At 41.8% G+C, this 20,916-nt stretch overlaps 1 protein-coding gene across 2 annotated transcripts in view; it reads left to right on the forward strand.

Annotated features, from left to right (window-relative positions):
* JSRP1 (junctional sarcoplasmic reticulum protein 1) overlaps positions 1-20,916 on the forward strand; it is a 95,808-nt gene that overhangs the window by 72,807 nt on the left and 2,085 nt on the right. For both annotated transcript variants that reach the window (XM_044268939.1, XM_044268944.1), the window contains 2 exons: positions 16,449-16,606; positions 16,835-16,905. In XM_044268939.1, the coding sequence (XP_044124874.1) occupies positions 16,465-16,606; positions 16,835-16,905 (213 nt within the window). In that variant the 5' untranslated portion in view covers positions 16,449-16,464. The remainder of the gene's footprint in view (positions 1-16,448; positions 16,607-16,834; positions 16,906-20,916) is intronic.

Below are 20,916 nucleotides of genomic sequence, written 5' to 3' on the forward strand. Positions count from 1 at the left end.
CTCCAAAAACCAAACGGCGCACCTTTCACTCTATGCCCCGCTGTGTGGCCGTACAGTAGTGTACGGCCACATATTGGGTATTTCTGTAAACGGCAGAGTCAGGGTAATAAAGATACAGTCTTGTTTGGCTGTTAACCCTTGCTTTGTTAGTGGAAAACATGGGTTAAAATGGAAAATAAGGCAAAAAAATGAAATTTTCAAATTTCATCCCTATTTGCCAATAACTCTTGTGCAACACCTAAAGGGTTAACGACGTATGTAAAACCAGTTTTGAATACCTTGAGGGGTGTAGTTTCTTAGATGGGGTCACTTTTAGGGAGTTTCTACTCCAGGGGTGCATCAGGGGGCTTCAAATGGGACATGGTGTAAATAAACCAGTCCATAAAAATCAGCCCTCCAAAAACTAAACGGCGCACCTTTCACTCTATGCCCCGCTGTGTGGCCGTACAGTAGTTTACGGCCACATATTGGGTGTTTCTGTAAACGGCAGAGTCAGGGTAATAAAGATACAGTCTTGTTTGGCTGTTAACCCTTGCTTTGTTAGTGGAAAAAATGGGTTAAAATAAAAAATTTGACAAAAAAAAGAAATTCTCAAATTTCATCCCCATTTGCCAATAACTCTTGTGCAACACCTAAAGGGTTAACAACATATGTAAAATCAGTTTTGAATACCTTGAGGGGTGTAGTTTCTTAGATGGGGTCACTTTTAGGGAGTTTCTACTCCAGGGGTGCATCAGGGGGCTTCAAATGGGACATGGTGTAAATAAACCAGTCCATAAAAATCAGCCCTCCAAAAACTAAACGGCGCACCTTTCACTCTATGCCCCGCTGTGTGGCCGTACAGTAGTTTACGGCCACATATTGGGTGTTTCTGTAAACGGCAGAGTCAGGGTAATAAAGATACAGTCTTGTTTGGCTGTTAACCCTTGCTTTGTTAGTGGAAAAAATGGGTTAAAATAAAAAATTTGACAAAAAAAAGAAATTCTCAAATTTCATCCCCATTTGCCAATAACTCTTGTGCAACACCTAAAGGGTTAACAACATATGTAAAATCAGTTTTGAATACCTTGAGGGGTGTAGTTTCTTAGATGGGGTCATTTTTGGGTGGTTTCTATTATGTAAGCCTCGCAAAGTGACTTCAGACCTGAACTGGTCCCTAAAAATGTCGTTTTTGTAAATTGCTGAAAAATTTCAAGATTTGCTTCTAAACTTCTAAGCCTTATAACATCCCCAAAAAATAAAATATCATTCCCAAAACAATTCAAACATAAAGTAGACATATGGGGAATGTAAAGTCATCACAATTTTTGGGGGTATTACTATGTATTACAGAAGTAGAGAAACTGAAACTTTGAAATTTGCTAATTTTTCAAAAAATTTGTTAAATTAGGTCTTTTTTGGTGCAAAAAAAAATATTTCACCAGTGTCATGAAGTACAATATGTGACGAAAAAACAATCTCAGAACGGCCTGGATAAGTCAAAGCGTTTTAAAGTTATGAGCACTTAAAGTGACACTGGTCAGATTTGCAAAAAATGGCCTGGTCCTAAGGTGTAAAAAGGCTGTGTCCCTAAGGGGTTAAAGGGAAAGTGTCACTTTGATTTTTTTTCTGCCAGTTTAAACAATTCTCTGATTGTACATGATTTTGGTTCTCTTTCATGAACATGATTATGAGGGCGGCCATCTTGCATGAGCTGTTAACAGCATTTAGAGCCATGCTTTATAGTAGCCCCTATGAGCCATAAATACAATGAACAGCAGCTGTCTTATTGACTTCTAAGGGAGAGTTTACTAGGCATGACCTGTGCAGAGGACATTGTACCAGGAAAGAGTAGATAAGCTTTGACAATCACCTTTTGTGAGTGGTGGATCCCGTGTTGTCTATATATAGGTGATATCTGTCATTGTACTCCTGCCTGTGTTGATAATGAGATGACTGCTGAAAAGTGATCTATACAGACTAGGAATTGTCACCTATGATTAGGGCGAGTGCGAAAACTGCGGAATTATATTATATACACCCTGCGTCCCCATTGATCAGCAGTTCTGCAATAGCTTTGGAGCTACAACTCTGTCAATTTTATGGTGAATGGAGCTGGTTACTTGGGGATAAGCTATCAATATAAAATCCCAGAAAATATTGGAAAACTATATGTCAGTCTGCATGGCTCCATCAACTCTAATGTGCATTTTTATGGAGACAGGTCCTCTTTAAAGGGAACCTGTCATGTGTATATTTGATTATAATCTAACTAATTATATACAATCATTAACTACTAAAAAGTGCTTTAGATGTATTCACTTACTGGTGTGACAGATGGTTACCTCATAATTAACAGCTTGTTTGTGATACTGTCCTGCATATGATGTGATTGAATAAAGAGGAAGATTTTATGGGAAGAAAAATAGGTGCCGGAATCATTTTTTCTATTTCACTTTACCTCATAATATACACACAAATATGCCACATGTTAATGAGCCGATTTGAGTCTAGCGTTATGTAATTGAGTCCAGCATTTATTTAATTAACAACTATAGCCACTCCCCTGCCCACCTGCTGCTGATTCATATGGAAAATAACTGTCAATCAGCAGCCGGTAGGCGGGGAGAGTCAGGAGCTCATAAATATTCAAGACTCATCATTATGAGCTGGAGCTTTTCAATACAAGATGTTGGCAGATTGACTGGGTCAATTAAAGAAAGTGACCCAGCATTTTGCTAAGAGAATCAGTCACTTATTTATGTTGCCCTTAGTTAGGACACCATAAAACTGGTGACAGGTTCCCTTTAAGTACTACATTAGCTTTTTTTCTAATAATGTTTCTCAGACTTGTTACAAGTCTTTGAATGTACATGATAGCTATTTTTCCCAATAAAAGTCAATCGTGTCTATATTAAAAAAGGGATTTGAGGGGGCGTGGCTTGGCCGCTCAGAGAGATGGCCGCTTGAGAGGAGAGCTCCAGCATCGACTAAAAGCTAACAAACCCACTTTCATCACTGGTCTGTTTGCTCCATTCAGCCCCTATCAATGCCTAACATCCTCCCTGACAATATTGGGAAGTCCAAACGGCAGTTACCCAGACTTAAAAGTAGTAATCTGGACAACTACTCCGATAAAGGAAACACCAAAGATGGTGCAGAGCCTAACAGTATGATGTCTCCACCAGCGCCTGCATGCAACATGTCTCCCTCACAAACACTGAGATCACCATCTCCTCAGGCACTGTCCGGTGCACTAACCCCGCTGGACATCGCAACACCTTCCTTACCTCCAACACCAGAGGATGTCAGATCTCCCACAAACGCGGCTCACAGAATCCAAGATGGCGCCCGACCAACGCACCACGGGAATCCCCATCCAGCAGCTCGCAGAAGCAGAGACCTAGAATGGAGATCTCAGACAAAATACAGGTCAGTGAGCACACTAGGCTTGCTACCACAACCACTGACTCATTTCAAGACTACCTATCACGATCGGCGTAACTGTCACATACGTGACACGGAGGGAGGAAAAGAGGGAGGCCCTGCCCTAGTGAGAGGGAAGGTGGTGACCCCTGACTCACCTTGCGGCTGGCGCCTGGCTGCCCTGTCGTCCCTAGACGGGTTCCTCACCCGTACGCCGATCACGTGCCTAAAACCCTGGCTTTCCCTAGGATGAGCCCTAGATAGTGAACAGGGCGGTGGGAACACTAGTCCGCACCACTAGCTCTAAAGGAAAACACCAAGGGGAGGACAGACAATACAAACTAAACATATAATCCCAGGTGGGCAACAACAGGAGACAACAAAAGCCCAACAGGGATCCGGAGGGTAGCACTCTGGAACAACAACCAGATTCTCAGCTCCAGTGGGTCAGCATACAGTAGATGTCCAGGCAGGAAGCTCTATAACTGGCAACAAGAGAAGTGTGAGAGGAGAATATAAGGAGTTTGGGAGTGGCAGACAAGAAACAGCTGAGGAGGAGAAGCTACGGATCCCTGAGTGAGACAAAAAGGATAGCAAGGCAAACACAGAAAACAAACACTAAGAAACACCGTGATCTTTAGACATAGAGCGCGCAGCCACCCGCTGCGACTTCCTGACCCCGGGTATAACGGAGTCAGACGTGGCTCTTGACACCCTCGTGACACTACCCCACCTCAGATAAATCTCTATCAGAGGAACCATTAAAGAATATGCTCCTAGCATTAAAATCCTCCCTGCATGCAGATATCGAGATATCGCAGGTTTGATTAACCCACTCACTGCCAGAGTACAAGAAGCGGACGATAGAATTCTCCATGTTGAAACTAAAATGGGTGAGTTTGCTAACTCCCAAAACTCTATGAAAGACGCCCATAACGATATGGCAGATAAACTAGAAGCCATTAAATTGAAGCGACCATACAAAAGAAGCATTAATGACAGTAGCCCAGAAACAAGGAACACTTCCATTGCCATATCAATCTGTCAAACTCTTCACTGACCTGTCAATGGCAACCCTCAGCCAACGCATATAACTACAACCCATAACAATGGCTCTCCGGGAACCTGGCTTTCCTCATAAATGGAGGTACCCCTTGAAATTACTACTCCACAAGAACGGCCAGGTTCAAGTCATCAAGTCCCTTGAAGATGGAAAGGAGTTACTCCATGCCTGGCAAATTCCATTACCTTCTAGGAAATCATACGGTGGCCCCTCGATGGACCCTTCTAATTCAACTGGATATGCAGCGAACTGAAGGTCAAAAGTATGGACTGATATTGATATTGAAGAGACTTCTACAAGCATCTTGCTATTCAAACACTTCACACTGGGCAGAAGAGCGCTCAACGGACTACATCTTTTGGGAACTAGCCTAGTGTTTCCTGATGAGGTTCCAGCCCTCCTCTAGAGAATACCATATTATAACTACCACGCTCAGCCTCAAAAAGGGACTTACGCCCTACAACATTATAGACTGTTGAGTACCGTCCTGATCTGCTATCTTTCTTATCTCTCCTTTTCTTTTTCTGGTTCACATTCCCAAGTTCTGGTTATAACTTGTTCAGACACAATTCTCTGTGATTATACTTTGTGCCAGCATAGCATCTTCTTAGGAACTGCGGAACTTACACAGCAGCTTTCTTTCCACCACTATAGGGCTCAAAATTATCTCATTAAACGCCAAGGGGCTCAATTGCCCTCAAAAGGAGTCCTTTACCTGGAAAGAAGCATCTGCGTCCAATGCTGATGTTTTGTGTATTCAGGAAACCCATCTAATGCAAGGTGACGCGGCGAGAGTACGCCACCACCTTTTCCCTAACATTATGCATTCTCTTTTCAGTAAGAAGTCAAGTGGGGTACTTATAGCCATTAAGAATACGGTTGCCTATACCCCTGTCGCCACCAGAGCTGATCCTGGAGGCCGCTACTTCATATTGGTATGCTTCATTAACAATATTACATACACATTGGTTAACCTCTACGCGCCCAATACGCACCAGCTGTCTTTCCTACACAAAATATTCCGACATGTAAATAAACTGAAAAAAGGAAAAGTTATTCTTTGTGGAGATTTTAACTCCGTATTAGACCCATCCCTGGAGTCTACATCCCCAACACGGAAATCTGAAGTGGGAATAGCTTCGTTCCTACACTCTGAAGGCCTTGGCCGAGTCAGGAGAGGGACTTTACCTTCTTTTCACCACCTCATCTATCATATTCCCATATCAATATGTTTATGGTCGATCACACCACTCTGCCACACACCTTCTCTACAGATATCGGACTAATTCAGTGGTCTGATCATGCCCTGATTACTATTGCCTTGAACGAACTTTATCCATCCCAAAGAGCTCCTGTATGGAGGAACAATACATTTTTATTCCATAACCCCAAATATGTTGAGGAACTTTCCAGTTCAATAAGGGGTCTGTCTCGGACAAATATGTTCCCTGGCAAGCACATAAAGCATATATGAGAGGGTCTTTAATTAAACTGGTCCATAAAGTGAAAAAAAAATTAGAGAAAAATAAATTACCCAAACGCATTAAAAAATACCCCATCTGGAAAAAATTAACAAAAGCTCCCCCACAATCCAATGTTCTGATGAACTAAAAACAGAACGAGACAAACTAAGAGGAATACTACTTTATGATTATAGCAAGTCTCTCTTTCGGCTCAAATCTAAACATTATTTCCAAAGTAATAAAGTGGGACAACTACTTGCAAGACAACTTAAATCCCAACAATCAAAATCCAAAATATCCCATATAATACATTCCAACACTAAAGCCAAACTGATAGACCCAAGATACATCATGGCACAATTTAGCATATACTACCAGTGACTCTACAACCTCAAAGACATTACCTCTTTACCTCATAACTAGTCAACCTTGGTAGCAGACTTTCTAGCACAGGCCACACTCCCAACCATTACCCCTGCACTATTACAGTCTCTAAATGCTCCATTTACTGAACTGGAAATCAAGAAACAGATTTTTTTTTTCACTCCCAATGGGCAAATCTCTGGGCCCGGATGGGCTCTCTAATGAGTTTTATCGCCATTTTCAAACTATACTAATCCCATACTTACAATACATATTCAATCAAGCATTAGAGGGGACCCCCTTTCCAATGGACATGTTGACAGCATTAATAGTAACCCTCCCAAAACCAGGTAAACCCCCGGACACACCTCAAAATTTTAGGCCCATCTCTTTACTCAATTCTGATATAAAAATCTTTGCCAAGCTCATTGTAAGCAGACTGTCATTGATCCTTTCTGAATAACCAACAGATCCAGACAAGGATGCCCCCTATCGCCCCTATTATTTATCCTCTCCTTAGAACACCTAGTGCAACACAGGGGTCGAGTGGAGGGGGAACGCATGGGAACGGCGTTCCTGCACTTTTTTCATGGCAGGAACGCCGTTCCCTTTCAGCCTCAGCCCTTTCACGGCTGAATCAGATTCACAGGGGGAGACGGAGCGCACTGTGCAGGGCAGGTTAAGGGAGGAGGGGCGGCTTCAGTTGAGAGGAAGCTGTCTGTGCGGTGCCGCTGCCTGCGACTCCTCTCATGGCGCCCCGCCCCCTAATGACATCATCTCCTTCACTACGAGATCATTTAGAATGTCTTTTAGAAAAGTTTGTCCTGGGATTCGAACTCACAACCTCTACACATCAGAGGAAGGCATTTACCCTCACAGCCATGAAAGCCGTCTAGGTAAATGCTTAAAAAAAAAAATATAAGACTTTTAATTATACCTAGTGTACTGATATCTAGTGTACAACCATACACATGACAGCTGCCCACTGTGTATGGATGTAGCAGAGCTGGGTGTGTTGGGGCAGCTGTCATGTGTATGGTTGTACACTAGATATCAGTACACTAGGTATAAGTAGAAGTCTTATTTTTTTTTTTTTTAAACAGCTACCTTGACAGCTTTTATGGCTGTGAGGGTAAATGCCTTGCCTCTGATGTGTAGAGGTCATGAGTTCGAATCCCAGGACAAACTTTTCTAAAAGTGTTTTTTTTTTTTTATAAGACTTCTACTGATACCTAGTTTACTGATACCAAGTGTACAACCATACACATGACAGCTGCCCACTGTGTATGGATGTAGCAGGGCTGGGTGTGTTGGGGCAGCTGTCATGTGTATGGTTGTACACTAGGTATCAGTACACTAGGTATAAGTAGAAGTCTTAGTTTTTTTTTTTTTAAGCAACTACCTCAACAGCTTTTATGGCTGTGAGGGTAAATGCCTTGCCTGTAATGTGTAGAGGTCATGAGTTCGAATCCCAGGACAAACTTTTCTAAAAGTGTTTTTTTTTTTTTATAAGACTTCTACTGATACCTAGTTTACTGATACCAAGTGTACAACCATACACATGACAGCTGCCCACTGTGTATGGATGTAGCAGAGCTGGGTGTGTTGGGGCAGCTGTCATGTGTATGGTTGTACACTAGGTATCAGTACACTAGGTATAAGTAGAAGTCTTAGTTTTTTTTTTTTAAGCAACTACCTCAACAGCTTTTATGGCTGTGAGGGTAAATGCCTTGCCTGTAATGTGTAGAGGTCATGAGTTCGAATCCCAGGACAAACTAAAAGTGTTTTTTTTTCTTTTTCTGATACTTCTACTGATACCTTGTGTACTGATACCTAGTGTACAACCATACACATGACAGCTGCCCCAACACACCCAGCTCTGCTACATCCATACACAGTGGGCAAAGTTACCTACAGTAGAAGTCTTATATATATATTTTTTTTAAGTAGCAAGCTAGACAGCTTTCATAGCTGTGAGGGCATATGCCTTGCTTCTGCTGTGTAGAGGTCATGAGATCGAATCCCAGGACAAACTTTTCTAAAAGTGCTATTTTTTTAATTTATTTTTTAGTCCGCAGCGACACAAATTACAGCATGCTAGATTTTCTGTGCTTTTTTATTTTTTGGAGGGGGGGGGGGTTGCAGTGGATCTTGGGTGAGTTCCCACACTTTTTTTCCCAGGACTTGACCCCTGGTGCAACACAATAGAAATTTACCAAACCTTACAGGAATCGAGATAGGGGGACAAACCTACAAGATCACACTTTGCGCAGATGATATCATCATTACATTAACAGAACCCCTTACCTCTCTAAATTAAGCCTTAGACATAATTTCCTACTTTGGATCATTATCCTACTATAAAATAGTTCCAAATTCCAAGCCCTCCCCATTAATATACCACGGGACGAAGTGACACTGTTACAGTCCCAATATGACTTAGATTGGCAAACATCTGAGCTGCCCTATTTGGGAGTCAAGCTTACATCACTGTGTTCTCTATTATAAACAGAACTATGAGCCACTTATTTCAACTATTAACAAAGACTTCTCAAATTTTGCAATGAAAACAATATCATGGGTTGGCAGAGTTGCATCATTCCAAATGATGACACTCCCCGAACTTATCTACATATTTCGAGCTCTTCCCATTCCCGTACCATCCAAATTCTTCAAGAAAGCACAGGCCATATTGAGTAGTTATATTAAGGGTTCATCTAAACCCAGAGTCGCCCAAATGCTGTTGTTTAAGAAAAAAAGAACAGGAGGAGTGGGCTTACTGAACATTGAAGATTATTATAAAGCAATTGGCCTCTCATTTACCCACGAATGGTGGTCCCATGATGGCACAAAAGCCTGGTTTCACATAGAATCCCAGTCAATGGCGCAGGGCACATTAAAAGATTACTTAATACAGCTTCTATGGAACTAAAGGCTCCAAAAAGCTAAATTGTTGACAGTGGATCATGCGGGTAGACTCTGGACCCAAATTCACGGGCCACAGGGGGACTCGAAGTCACCTCTATTCCAACAAGCCACTACTCACACACTAGAAACAACGAAATCTAACATTATCTTATCTGAATGGCGTGTGAGAGGAATTAATAATATCTCCCAACTGATGAAAGCAAACTCGCTCCTCTCTTTTGAATCACTTAAGCAGTCCTTTACGTTGCCACAAGGGGAACTTTACAACTACCTAAGAGTACGTCATTTCCTTTCGTCAAATCTACACCCATTAAACCATGGGAATCTGAACTGAGACAATCTTTCTCCGAAGACACATGGACAGCAGCTATAAAATTCCTCGCCTCAAACTTTAAATGTGTTACCTATTATGAAGCAGAGATAAAAACACTCTTGTATTGGTACTTCACCCCTCAGAGACTGAACAAAATGTATACAGATACTTCTCCCTGCTGTTGGAGGAAGTGTGGTAACATAGGTTTTCTGTACCACATTTTGTGGACCTGCCCCAAATGTTCCCAATTTTGGCAACAGATATTTGCGTTAGTATCTGAAATAACACTGGAAACTGTCATTCCACTTCCGGACCTTGCATTACTGTCCCTTGGCATACAGACAATACATCCCAAATACAGAAACTTTATAGGACACATACTACTTAGTGCTAAACTAATGATAACTCACCATTGGAAGCAGGCAGAACCGCCTGCTCTATCGGAGGTGATACAGGAACTAAACACAATGTCTCTACAAGCGATCCCTATCAGCTACAATAAATTACATGGGCTCCCTGGATAACTAATCCCAAATACTCCCCTTAAAAACTGTAAGTTCCTATGTTGATTTATAATAGCGGCAAACATTGTTTATCCATACACTGGATACCTGTTACTGTTATCTTCCTCTTTTTTTTGTATTTTTTTTTTTCAAAACTCCTTTCTCTAAGGTATTTTGTAACCTGGGATTGAGACTCAAAGATCGCTTTAACAACTGTAAATAACTTTACTGAAGTGAATTTGTAATACATGATTGTATTTTCAGAGACATTATACTGCTTATCTTTATTGAAATGTGAAAATCAATAAAAACAATTTACTCTAAAAAAAGGGATTTGGGCGATAGCTATCATCCCTTACAAAAACAGAGCAAATTGTATATAGCCTCTTCTGGCTTGGAACTCTACTTTGCACTTGCTGTTTTGCAACTTAAAGGGGACCTGTCACTGAAGAATGCAGTGCAATCTGACAGCACCATGTAATAGAGCAGGAGAAGCTGAGCAGATTGATGTATATATTTTTGTGGGAAAAGATTCAGTAAAACCTGTAATTTATAAACTTGAACACCTATCAGTACAGTATGGATGAGGAGTTCTCAGTGATGGATAGCATTGTGTGTATAAGTGTACATAGACAGAGATCTGTCAGTCACTGATAACCCCATCTCCCTGTACCAATAGCTCTTCACAGGGCTGCAGATGTAAATGTAAGAATTACAAGCTTTACTGGATCTTTTCCCACAAAAATATACATCAATCCGCTCAGCTTCTCCTGCTCTATAACAGAGTTTTCAGATTGCGTTGCATTTTTGGTGACAGGTCCACTTTAATAGCACACTGCAGAATGTACTCTTGAAATTTATACTGGTTGAACCATCTATAATCTATTGCTACTTAATGTTTTTCCTCAACCTTTTTCTTAATATCTGCAAAAATTTGACTTTTCAACTGAATTAACAGAAAAAATTTACGTCACCCAACCACAATAAAAGTAACGTCTCAGTTTTTAGTTCACGCTTATTGAACGATTTGTATTTTTTTACTCAATAAAATAAATATGAAGATGAACTACCTGTGGTTCATGAGTATGAATTAAGAAGCTTATTATATCGTATTGTATACAAAGAGGTTGCCCGTTAAACGTGATCACAGGTTTACTTATTGAACTTTCCCAACTGGAAACACCCAGTTATCATTAATTTATTTGAAGACTCCTAGTATTTAATAATAAAAGAATAGCACAATGCAGAAAATATTCTCCATCGATTGCATGAGGATTTGCCCCAAAGTCAACAGCTGATTAAAGGTCCATTCACACGTCCATATGTATTTTGCGGATCCGCAAAACATGGACACCGGCAATATGCGTTCCGCATTTTTCGGACTGCACATCGCCGGCACTCTCATAGAAAATGCCTTTTCTTGTCTGCAATTGCGGACAAGAATAAAGGACATGTTCTATTTTTTTGCGGATGCGGACAGCACGTTCCAGCCCCATTGAAAATGAATGGATCCACACATGTTCCGCAAAATTGATGAACGGATGCGGACCCATTTTGTGGACGTGTGAATGGACCATAAGTCTATATCATGTGGCCTTACCTTAAAGGGGTTTTGCCACTTGAGCAAATAGCATTTAATATGCAGAGAAAGTTTCCATGGTTATGACCACCCTGCTGTCCAGCAGCATGGCTGTGCTTGTACACTATAGAAAAAAGCAGTCCCAGCCACCAGAAAGGCTGCCATTTTTTCTTATATTGTGCAAGCACGAGCACCACTGCTGGATTACAGTTTGCTTTTTGAGGAGGCATTGGAGCTCAAAGTAGTAGTAATTTTCTTAGGCCATGTGACATCATTTCCATCAGTCACACGGCCTAGGCACAACTTAGGCCCATTGAACTGGTTGGGGCTGAGCTGCGATACAAGCACAGCGGATCCGTCTGACAAATGCTATCAGTTTGCCTCCAGAACTGACTGCCGTAATCCTCTGACATAAGTGTGAAAGTACCCTAAGTTGTTCTATTTTATGTAAACCATCTTGAAATGTGGAGTTTTGGTTTAAGAATAGTTTCACCACTTCTCATGGTTTGCACAATAAGTAAAAAATTATTATGTTTGTGACAAAACTATTCTTGACCTATAGATCTTTAACTGTATAAGGACAAGTTCCCAATATGCATTATAGGACCACAGTGGAAAAAACCTAAACATTTAGATCACACTTAGTATTGAGCCCTGTACTCCACCCACCCCACTGTCCCTACCTACGTGCACTATCCTTCCTAAGTGATGGCCAACAACTGGACGACAGTCCCTTCTTAGCTAAATCAAAGTGGGAAAAGAGTAGTCACTCGGCGTTCTATCGGCCGCGTGCGGCCATTACAGCGCTAGAGCCATAGCACGCTACAGTGTGGCATGTTGTCATGACATAGGCATAGAATAAGCTCCTGAAGATACGTGACAACCACAAGTCACGTAGAAACGCGTAGAGCTGCTGTTACTCAATAGGACACGGCTCTTTAGGTAGGGTTGCACTAGATGCGATATTCTACCCAATAGCCTTAGAGTGTGTATGTGATGAATGGATGGAGCCAAAATATACTGGCTATAGCTGTGTGGATGGAGCCAAAATATACTGGCTATGAGTGACTGTATATAGCCAAAATATACTGCCTTCAGGTGTATGGTTGTGACCTATATACTGGCCGCAGGCTATATAAATAGGCTGGTCTGAACACTGCACTATATTAGAGTGTATTTATGTCCACAGAGACTCCACTCTGGTAGAGGCAGTGCGATCAACTGTACTTAGCATTATACGACCTATGAGCTAGGAGGTACAACCACATCTGCATATACACCTAACAGGATCACTTGTAACAAACACACTAGTGTCCATTCACACTGGTTACCGTGCCCTCATCTCTGATTTGCAACCAATTAGCAATTACTGGCTAACAAGTCAGGTCTTTTTAGTCCAGTCCCTCAACTGCACAGAGGATTTGTTACCCTTCTCTGTACATGCTGAAGACTGGTTGCCTGATGGTCACAGACTGTGACATATAGGCTTTTTGCCCCCTTTTAAACAGACTTTAAATAAAGGTTTTGTTTTTTATTTTTAAACGTTCATCAGGCTGTGAATTTATTAGTATTTAGGAACGTCTACCCACTTATCTGTCAAAAGTGTGATACACAAAAGAGTAGTCAGACAAAAAGAGGTAAAAAAAACTGACAGGCAAAACCAGAACCAGTTAAGGATCCAAAATCACATACAAATACACAGCATTGTGAAACAAGGAGAAAATGTCAGAGACCAAATCAGTAGACAAAGGGGTCAAATAGGGAAAATCAGTCAGAGGCAATGTCAAAGAAACAGGCAAAAGTCAGTGATCCAGAGTAGCAAACATACAGCTAGCTAGAACACCAGTCACATGTGGCCAGCAGCTGTCTGTTTAAATAGCCAGCCGCAAGTGACATCTGACACTGGCGGAGCCTGTCGGCCGTTAGAAAGTGGGTGGCTGAGAAGAACATAATCATGCAAACCAAGTATAGTTTAATCAGTTAGTTGTACCAGATCTGCAGACTGACATCTAATCCAAGAATCATAGCCAAAAGTCAATAACCTGTTCAGCGCAAATCAAGATGAGAATAGCAGGCAAAGGCAGAATCCAGGAAACAAACTAGGGTCAAACACAGAAGAACACACCGAGCTGAGGAAAATCTGGAAATCACTTGCAGACAATACAGCTCGCGGCACTCATTGGCTTCCAAGGCTGAGTAACACAAGACAAACACTAGGCCTGCTCATTCCCTATTGGCCTTTAGCAGTGGCTCTGCAGTGACAGTGAACACTAAAGATGGCCACATACATTAGATAGGAGTTGGTTGAGGGTTGGTTCCTGTATGGATAATGCAGCAGTCAGGTAACTGTAGAATAGGCTGCAGATATGTGTGTTGCTAATTGTGACAACCTATATAAACTATCCCTAAGCAAACCCAATATGCCCTTTTTGACAAATACAGGTGTTGCCTTGACAAGGATGGCCCTATATCAGAATCTGCCTCTATTGTATCCTAATTTGACCCTAACCTTCCTACGTGTTTCTTCCTTGAGTTTCAAAGGATTCATCGAGAGAGAGAGAGAGAGAGAGAGAGAGGATATGGGGACAAGGTACCATCGAAAACTGGTCAGACTGTTAGAACCATCTATAACTGTAGGACAACAGAGTGTGACTATGTTAGTATGATGATGAATGCAAGGGGGAAATCCCATCATCAAAATCCAACAACAATATAGTCAAAGAGCAAGTTACAGCTCAATACACAACAAAAGGGTTAAGAGCCAGCTAAAATCCCATCTCTACAGGGACATTGTTAGCAGTTCCGGGGTCTAAACACTTTCTCCTGGACAACCCCTCTATTAGTGAAAAGTCAGTGGGTTATCCAGCAGAAGAAGGAACAAAGTCTGCACTGCCACGGCTACACTAAGCCACGTCTCTAACTACTCCCAGTTCTCCATAACTAATGTAAGCCAGCTTCCTAGGTCTTAATAAAGGACCCCCATAGTCTTTGATTTTATTTAATTTTTTATTTGGTGGTGGTTTAGTTGTACGGAACCAGCAGGGAAGATTTAAAGGATTATTTCCATCTAAGAAGTTTATAGCATATTCACAGCAGCAACTGTAAATGGAGAGGCGGCCACACATGCATGGCTGTCTCCATTCACACCAGCCACAATACAGCGGTTGACGGACCGCCATTCTCAAGGTAGGTCTGGGCCCCTCCTCTGGAACCTGTTACAGTGAGGCATTAAATATTCAAGATAAGAATACCCCATCAGTTTTTTGTAATCTGGTCATTTAGGGTGGCTCATTGCAAAAAGGTAAAACACTGGTGGATAAGACATGAATGCTGAGTCTTGGAACGGCACTATGCAGACTAGCTGGGCAGTTTTATCTGTCTTGCCAAACCGAAACAAGATCTGTTGTCTATAGATGCTAAAAATACAGTGTTGTTTCAGTAGACACTTCCAGTGACTCAGTGGTCACAAGTTTTTGCTGGTGTAAAATAAAATGGGGCTTAAAATGACATGACAGTAAAGCATGTATTGTGGTCATTTGTACCCCTTGTTTTTTAATGAAAACATGGCTTGCTAATCGGCAGAGCTTAGCCTGCCTGTGGTAGAACAGTATATAGCCTGCTACTTTCACACCTACGTTAGGTGCGGATCTGTCTGGTATCTGCACAGACAGATCCGCACCTATAAATCCAAAAGCTGATATCCGTTCAGTACGGATCCGTCTGCATAACTAAGTAAAAAAAAAAAGTCTAAGTGTAAGTCAAACGGATCCGTTTACAATTGCACCAATATTGTGTCAATGTAAACAGGTCCGTCCCCATTGACTTACCTTTTAAGTCAGGACAGATCTGGTTGGCTCTGCACCGCCAGGCGGACACCAAAACGCTGCGAGCAGCGTTTTGGTGTCCGCCTCCAGAAGGAATGGAGGCGGAATGGAGCCAAACTGATGCATTCTGAATGGATCCTTATCCCTTCAGAATGCATTGGGGCTAAACTGATCCGTTTGGGGCCGCTTGTGAGAGCCCTGAACGGATCTCACAGGCGGACCCTGAAACGGCAGTGTGAAAGTAGCCTTATTCAGCTATTGAGATTTTGCTAATATTAATATATAGTAACATTTCTGTAATCTAGTATTGTCACCGTGGCGAATACGCTGTGGATTTTCCGCCATGGAATTCCGGGCACAAAATCTGGAGCATTTGCAGCAGCAACAAAGTGAACGAGGTGCAGATTCTAGATCCACAGCATGTCTCATTGTGCTGTGGATTTCTACTGCTGATTTCACCCTTTATAACGATTAGGGTGAAAGCTGCAGCAAAATTTACATGAATTTTGCCAATGACTATATGCCACAATTTTTTGGGCTTTGTTTCACAGAAATTATGTACCATGAGAGCTCTTAGACAACTTAGGGCTCATTCTGACGACCGTATGCTGTCTGCAAAAATGCGGATCCGTTTTTTGGCGGATTAGATACTGTCCCATTCACTTCTATGGGGCCCTTTTCTTCAATTGCATGGCTCAGCAAAAAAATTAAACATGTCCTATACTTTTTAGTGAAAATCAGGACATGGCCCTAATGAAGTCTATGGATCAGTGAAAAAACAGAATGCAATCGTGTTTTTGCGGACATGCTGAACTGTCTGCAAAAAACGGATCCACATTTCTGCGGACAGCATACGGCCATCTGAATGAGCCCTTACATTTATATATCGTGATTAGACAATCAGCAATGTTGACAACTATGAAGGAAGTATTTTCTACACATAATCCAGAATATGTAATATTATGATAATGTATTATAACTAAATAAATATATCTTCTCTTTCTTAGTGCCTGAAGTGCAACAATGAAAAAGAAGTCAGAATCCAAGAGTGTCGGCCCTGTGAGAGAAGAGGAGTCTTCTCCATGGAATGGGATTACCCTCAATAGATGTCTAGCTGTTGCTGCTATTGCCGCCCTTCTGAGTATGGGGTTTCAGGTGCTGCAAGGTAGGATAACCATGTGATTGTGACCGTGGTAGTTGTTAAAGGGGTTGTTTCACTTCAGTAAATGAGAGGAAGTTAATACAAGGCACCTACTAATGTATTGTGATTGTCTATAATGCTTCCTTTGCTGGCCTCAAGTTGAGGTCTGCTTCATGGAAGTAGCCAATACAGAAGCTGGAAACTGTAAATGATGTAAACAGAAGTAAATGAGACTTGTGGTTTACTCCTCAGATGCTGTTGATGATGACCCTGCAGATGTAGAAGCTGAAGCCTGGACTCCACCCGATCAAAGTGATGAACTTGTAAGAATATAGTTAGGGGAAGATAATAAACACACACTATAGTAAAACAAACTAAACAAAAATAACACCTAACACATAAAAAAACAGAGTCCTATATCCTTTTCTTACAGTACATCATTCATTAACCCCTTATTGACCACCAATTATTACAGCGGTCACTAAGGGGTCTTAGGCGGGTCTCCCGCGCTCCTGCTGTAACAGCTCGTACCAGGAGAAATGGATATCTGGGCCGTTTAACCTCATAGATGCTGCGAGCAATAGCGCCTGTGATATGTAAGCTGTCACATATCTGGCACAGGCTACTGATGGATGTTAGTATGGCACTGACAGTAAAATACATTGCACTGCATGAACAGTGCAATTTATTTTAGAAGCTGTCAAAAAATCATTAATTAAAGCTCCCTTGTGGAACTAGTAAATGGTTAAAAAATGTATAATGTAAAAACTCATTAACAGTATTGCAGTTTTTTCCCACCCCCCTAGAAAGAGTTAATAAAAGTTGATCAGTAATTTATGTGTACCCCAAAATGGCACCATTAAAAACTATTTTCCTGCAAAAAAAAAAAAAAAGTTATAGCTCTTGGAAGGCAACGATAAAAACAGGCTGGTCGCTAAGGGGTTAACTCATGTTTATTGTATTTGTTGCTTTTGTCTCACGTTTATGTACTTAAACCCTTTTTAATATGTGCGTGCCCTTAAATTATTGGTGTTTCAACCCCTCCCCAGAGGGTAGGTGAGCTGTACCACAATAATTTAAAACATTCACATGGTGCAGGCTCGGGGGCTGAGTACAACATCCACAGCAGATGCTAGATGTAATATACATTTATATCGTATATAGTATATTATACAGTCGGAGTATCCACTACATTGTCTGGGATTGGATCAAGTTTAACCACATAGAATAAAGTTAGCATGTCAATTATAGTGAATTCTATAAAAAAGAACTATTCCGGAAATACTGTTTTTTTGTTCATCCTGCCCCACAAAAAAAATGAAAAAATAAAATAATAATTGTGTACTTTAAAATGGTACAGTGAAATTTACAGCTTGTCCTCCAAAAAACAAGCCCTCTCACAGCTCCAAAGGATTTTATAACATATGACACAAACAAATTATTCTTTTTGTAAAAGCATTTTAGTTATGCAAAGGTAGTTAAACACAAAGGACTACCGTATTTTTTGCCCTATAAGACGCACCGGCCCATAAGACGCACCAAGGTTTTTGAGGAGGAAAATAAGAAAAAAAATGTTTTTAACCAAAAGGTGTGCTTTTGGTGGGTTTTGAATTAATGGTGGTCGTTGCATGACACTATTATGGGGGATCTGTGGATGACGCAATGTCATGTGGGGGATCTGTGGATGGCACTGTTATGGGGGAATCTGTGGATGGCACTGTTATGGGGGATCTGTGGATGGCACTGTTTATGGGGGATCTGTGGATGGCACTGTTTATGGGGGATCTGTGGATGGCACTGTTTATGGGGGATCTGTGGATGGTACTGCTACTGGGTGGGGGATCTGTGGATGGCATTGTTATGGGGTGTGGGATCTGTGGATGGCACTGCTATATGTACAGATCCCCCTCATAACAGTGTCCCCCAATACACCGACCCTTTACTCACAGCAGTATTTATAAACATTAATCCTTATCCTATTAATACGTTTAACTAAAGCTGTGCTCTCCTCTAGTTGCCCTGTATCAGTACAGCACTTACGAACAAGCTTCCATAGCAGGCAGAGCGGACGGCAGCAGTAACGTCACTCACTGACATCGCATACCTGCTCCGCCTGCTTCATTCATAAAGTGGGAGGGGCAGGCGCTCAACGTCAGTGAGTGACGTTACTGCTGCCGTCCGCTCTGCCTGCTATGGAAGGGGATACAGGGGAACAGGGGAGAGCGAAACGTTAGTTAAACTTAATAACAGGATAAGGATTAATGTTTATAAATACTGCGGTGTGCGGCGGGGCCCGGTGTAAGAGTACAGTGACTGCACCGGGCCCCGCCCCTAGTTCCTGACTCCAGCCCCTCCTCTCTCCTGGCTCATACATCATAGTCTGCGATGCTGCAGCATCACAGACTGCGATGTAAAATGGAAGCATTCGCCCCGTAAGACGCAGGGGCATTCCCCCCCACTTTGGGGGGGGGGAGGGGGTACGTCTTATGGGGCAAAAAATACGGTATATAAGTTTTGGTGATGTTATTGTCACGTTCCCTCCAGTGACAGAGGTTAGAAGATCTGAGAGACTTGCATCATGTGAGGTTATCGGACAGTCTCTCGGTTTTCACTTTGCAGTGTTGTTGTTGGTATGACCACACCTCTTGTTTCAGGTGTAGCTTGTAGAGTTGTTGCCATACCACATTTTTTATTCGATTTCGATACCATAAAAAAGTATTGTGATATTCGATACTGCGTGAAAAAAGAAAACGTCAAAAAAGCCACATGCATTCTGCCATTTAAAAAAATGGCGAATTGCGCAGTTGTTATTTATTTATTTTTCTGTTCCGGCGTTCACTGCATAGATTTTAATAGTTTGGACTCTTCGGACGTGGCGATATGTGATATGTTTATTTATTTATTGTTTACATATTTTATATGTAAAATTGGGAAAGTGGGTGAGTTATACTTAATATTTTGGTGTTTGTTTTTGAATTAATTTATATATTAATTTTTACTTTTCATTTAATAACTTTTCCCCCCCTTAGGGGCTAGAACCAGGGATCTTTTCATCCCTTGTCCTATATACCGTAATAGAGCTCTATCAGGCTGAATAGGACTTCACACTCTCCATACTGCCCTCTGCATAGTACACACAGCAGCAGGGAGCTGACTATGGCAGCCAGGGCTTCAGTAGCTTCCTGGCTGCCATGGTAACCGATCGGCGCCCCAGGATTACACTGCTGGGGCTCCGATCAGAAGCTGCCACTGCCACCAATGAGAAGGGGAAGGGAGGGGACCCTGTGGCCACTGCCACCAATGATTGTAATAATAGGGGGGTGGAGGGGGGCAGGCGCACTGCTCCACCAATAATTAACCTTTAATAAAGGGAGGCGGGTTCCGGCAGCAGATCAGCGTCAGTTAGACCCTCAGGTGCCGCACTGAGCTTATTGCAGCTTCCTGTCAGAGGCAGCGTGTCAGCTATGTGATTCTGCTGCCGGCATCTGCCTCCCGTATTAAAAGTTAAAGACGACCTTTCATGAGTTTGGGCTTTGTTAAGGTAGCAGGTTACATAGAGAGGCGCCCAGTGATCTCCCTGCACTTACTATTATTCCTGGGCGCCACTCTATTCGCCCGCTGTGGCCCAGTTACCGTCCCCTACTCTGTATGCTAATTACTACTATCGGAGCAACGGGGAGGAGACATCCGCTTCTCTCCTGGGCGTTAATAAGTAATAATAATGGGATCCAGAGGACACTAATGTTCTCTGTCCCACTTTTCTTCTCCAGTACTAGTGCATGTAAATGTTTGGGTGCTTAGTCTCTCTAGAGCTGGCATAGGTTCAGATTGTTTTGCTTAGCTCATATCACTTTTGAAACTGAATGTTCACTTTGTAACTAGGATTATAACCGATCACTTACAAACCCTGCCTCCTAACCTTGTATGAAGGAGATCTTAAATGGAGTTTGTACATCAGCTTTCACTCTTGTATAATATACAAAAAGCATATTTATACATTTCTAGACCAGCACTGCAGAGGGTCTTTTGCCATTTGTTAGAAAAAATATGTAATATGCTAATATATAAAGCATATGCACCCAACCATGATGGTCACTTTTCCAAAAGTTTTACATTTATTGCAGAATTGTTCTTGTTCATAAGAGAAATTGTTTAGTAGTTCTGGTATTGTTAACAAGTGTGTTTACCACCAGAAGTCTACAAGTTTTGTCAGGAGATGTGGTTGGAAATGTAGACATTGTGGTGGTCATTTATTAAGACCAAAGTTTTAATAACCCCGTGCACTGGCGTTGGGTGTGCCGAAGTTATGAAGTGGTGCCGACCTCTACATAACT

The sequence above is a fragment of the Bufo gargarizans genome, chromosome 1, assembly GCF_014858855.1.
Source record: "Bufo gargarizans isolate SCDJY-AF-19 chromosome 1, ASM1485885v1, whole genome shotgun sequence".
Taxonomy (NCBI): Eukaryota; Metazoa; Chordata; class Amphibia; order Anura; family Bufonidae; genus Bufo; species Bufo gargarizans.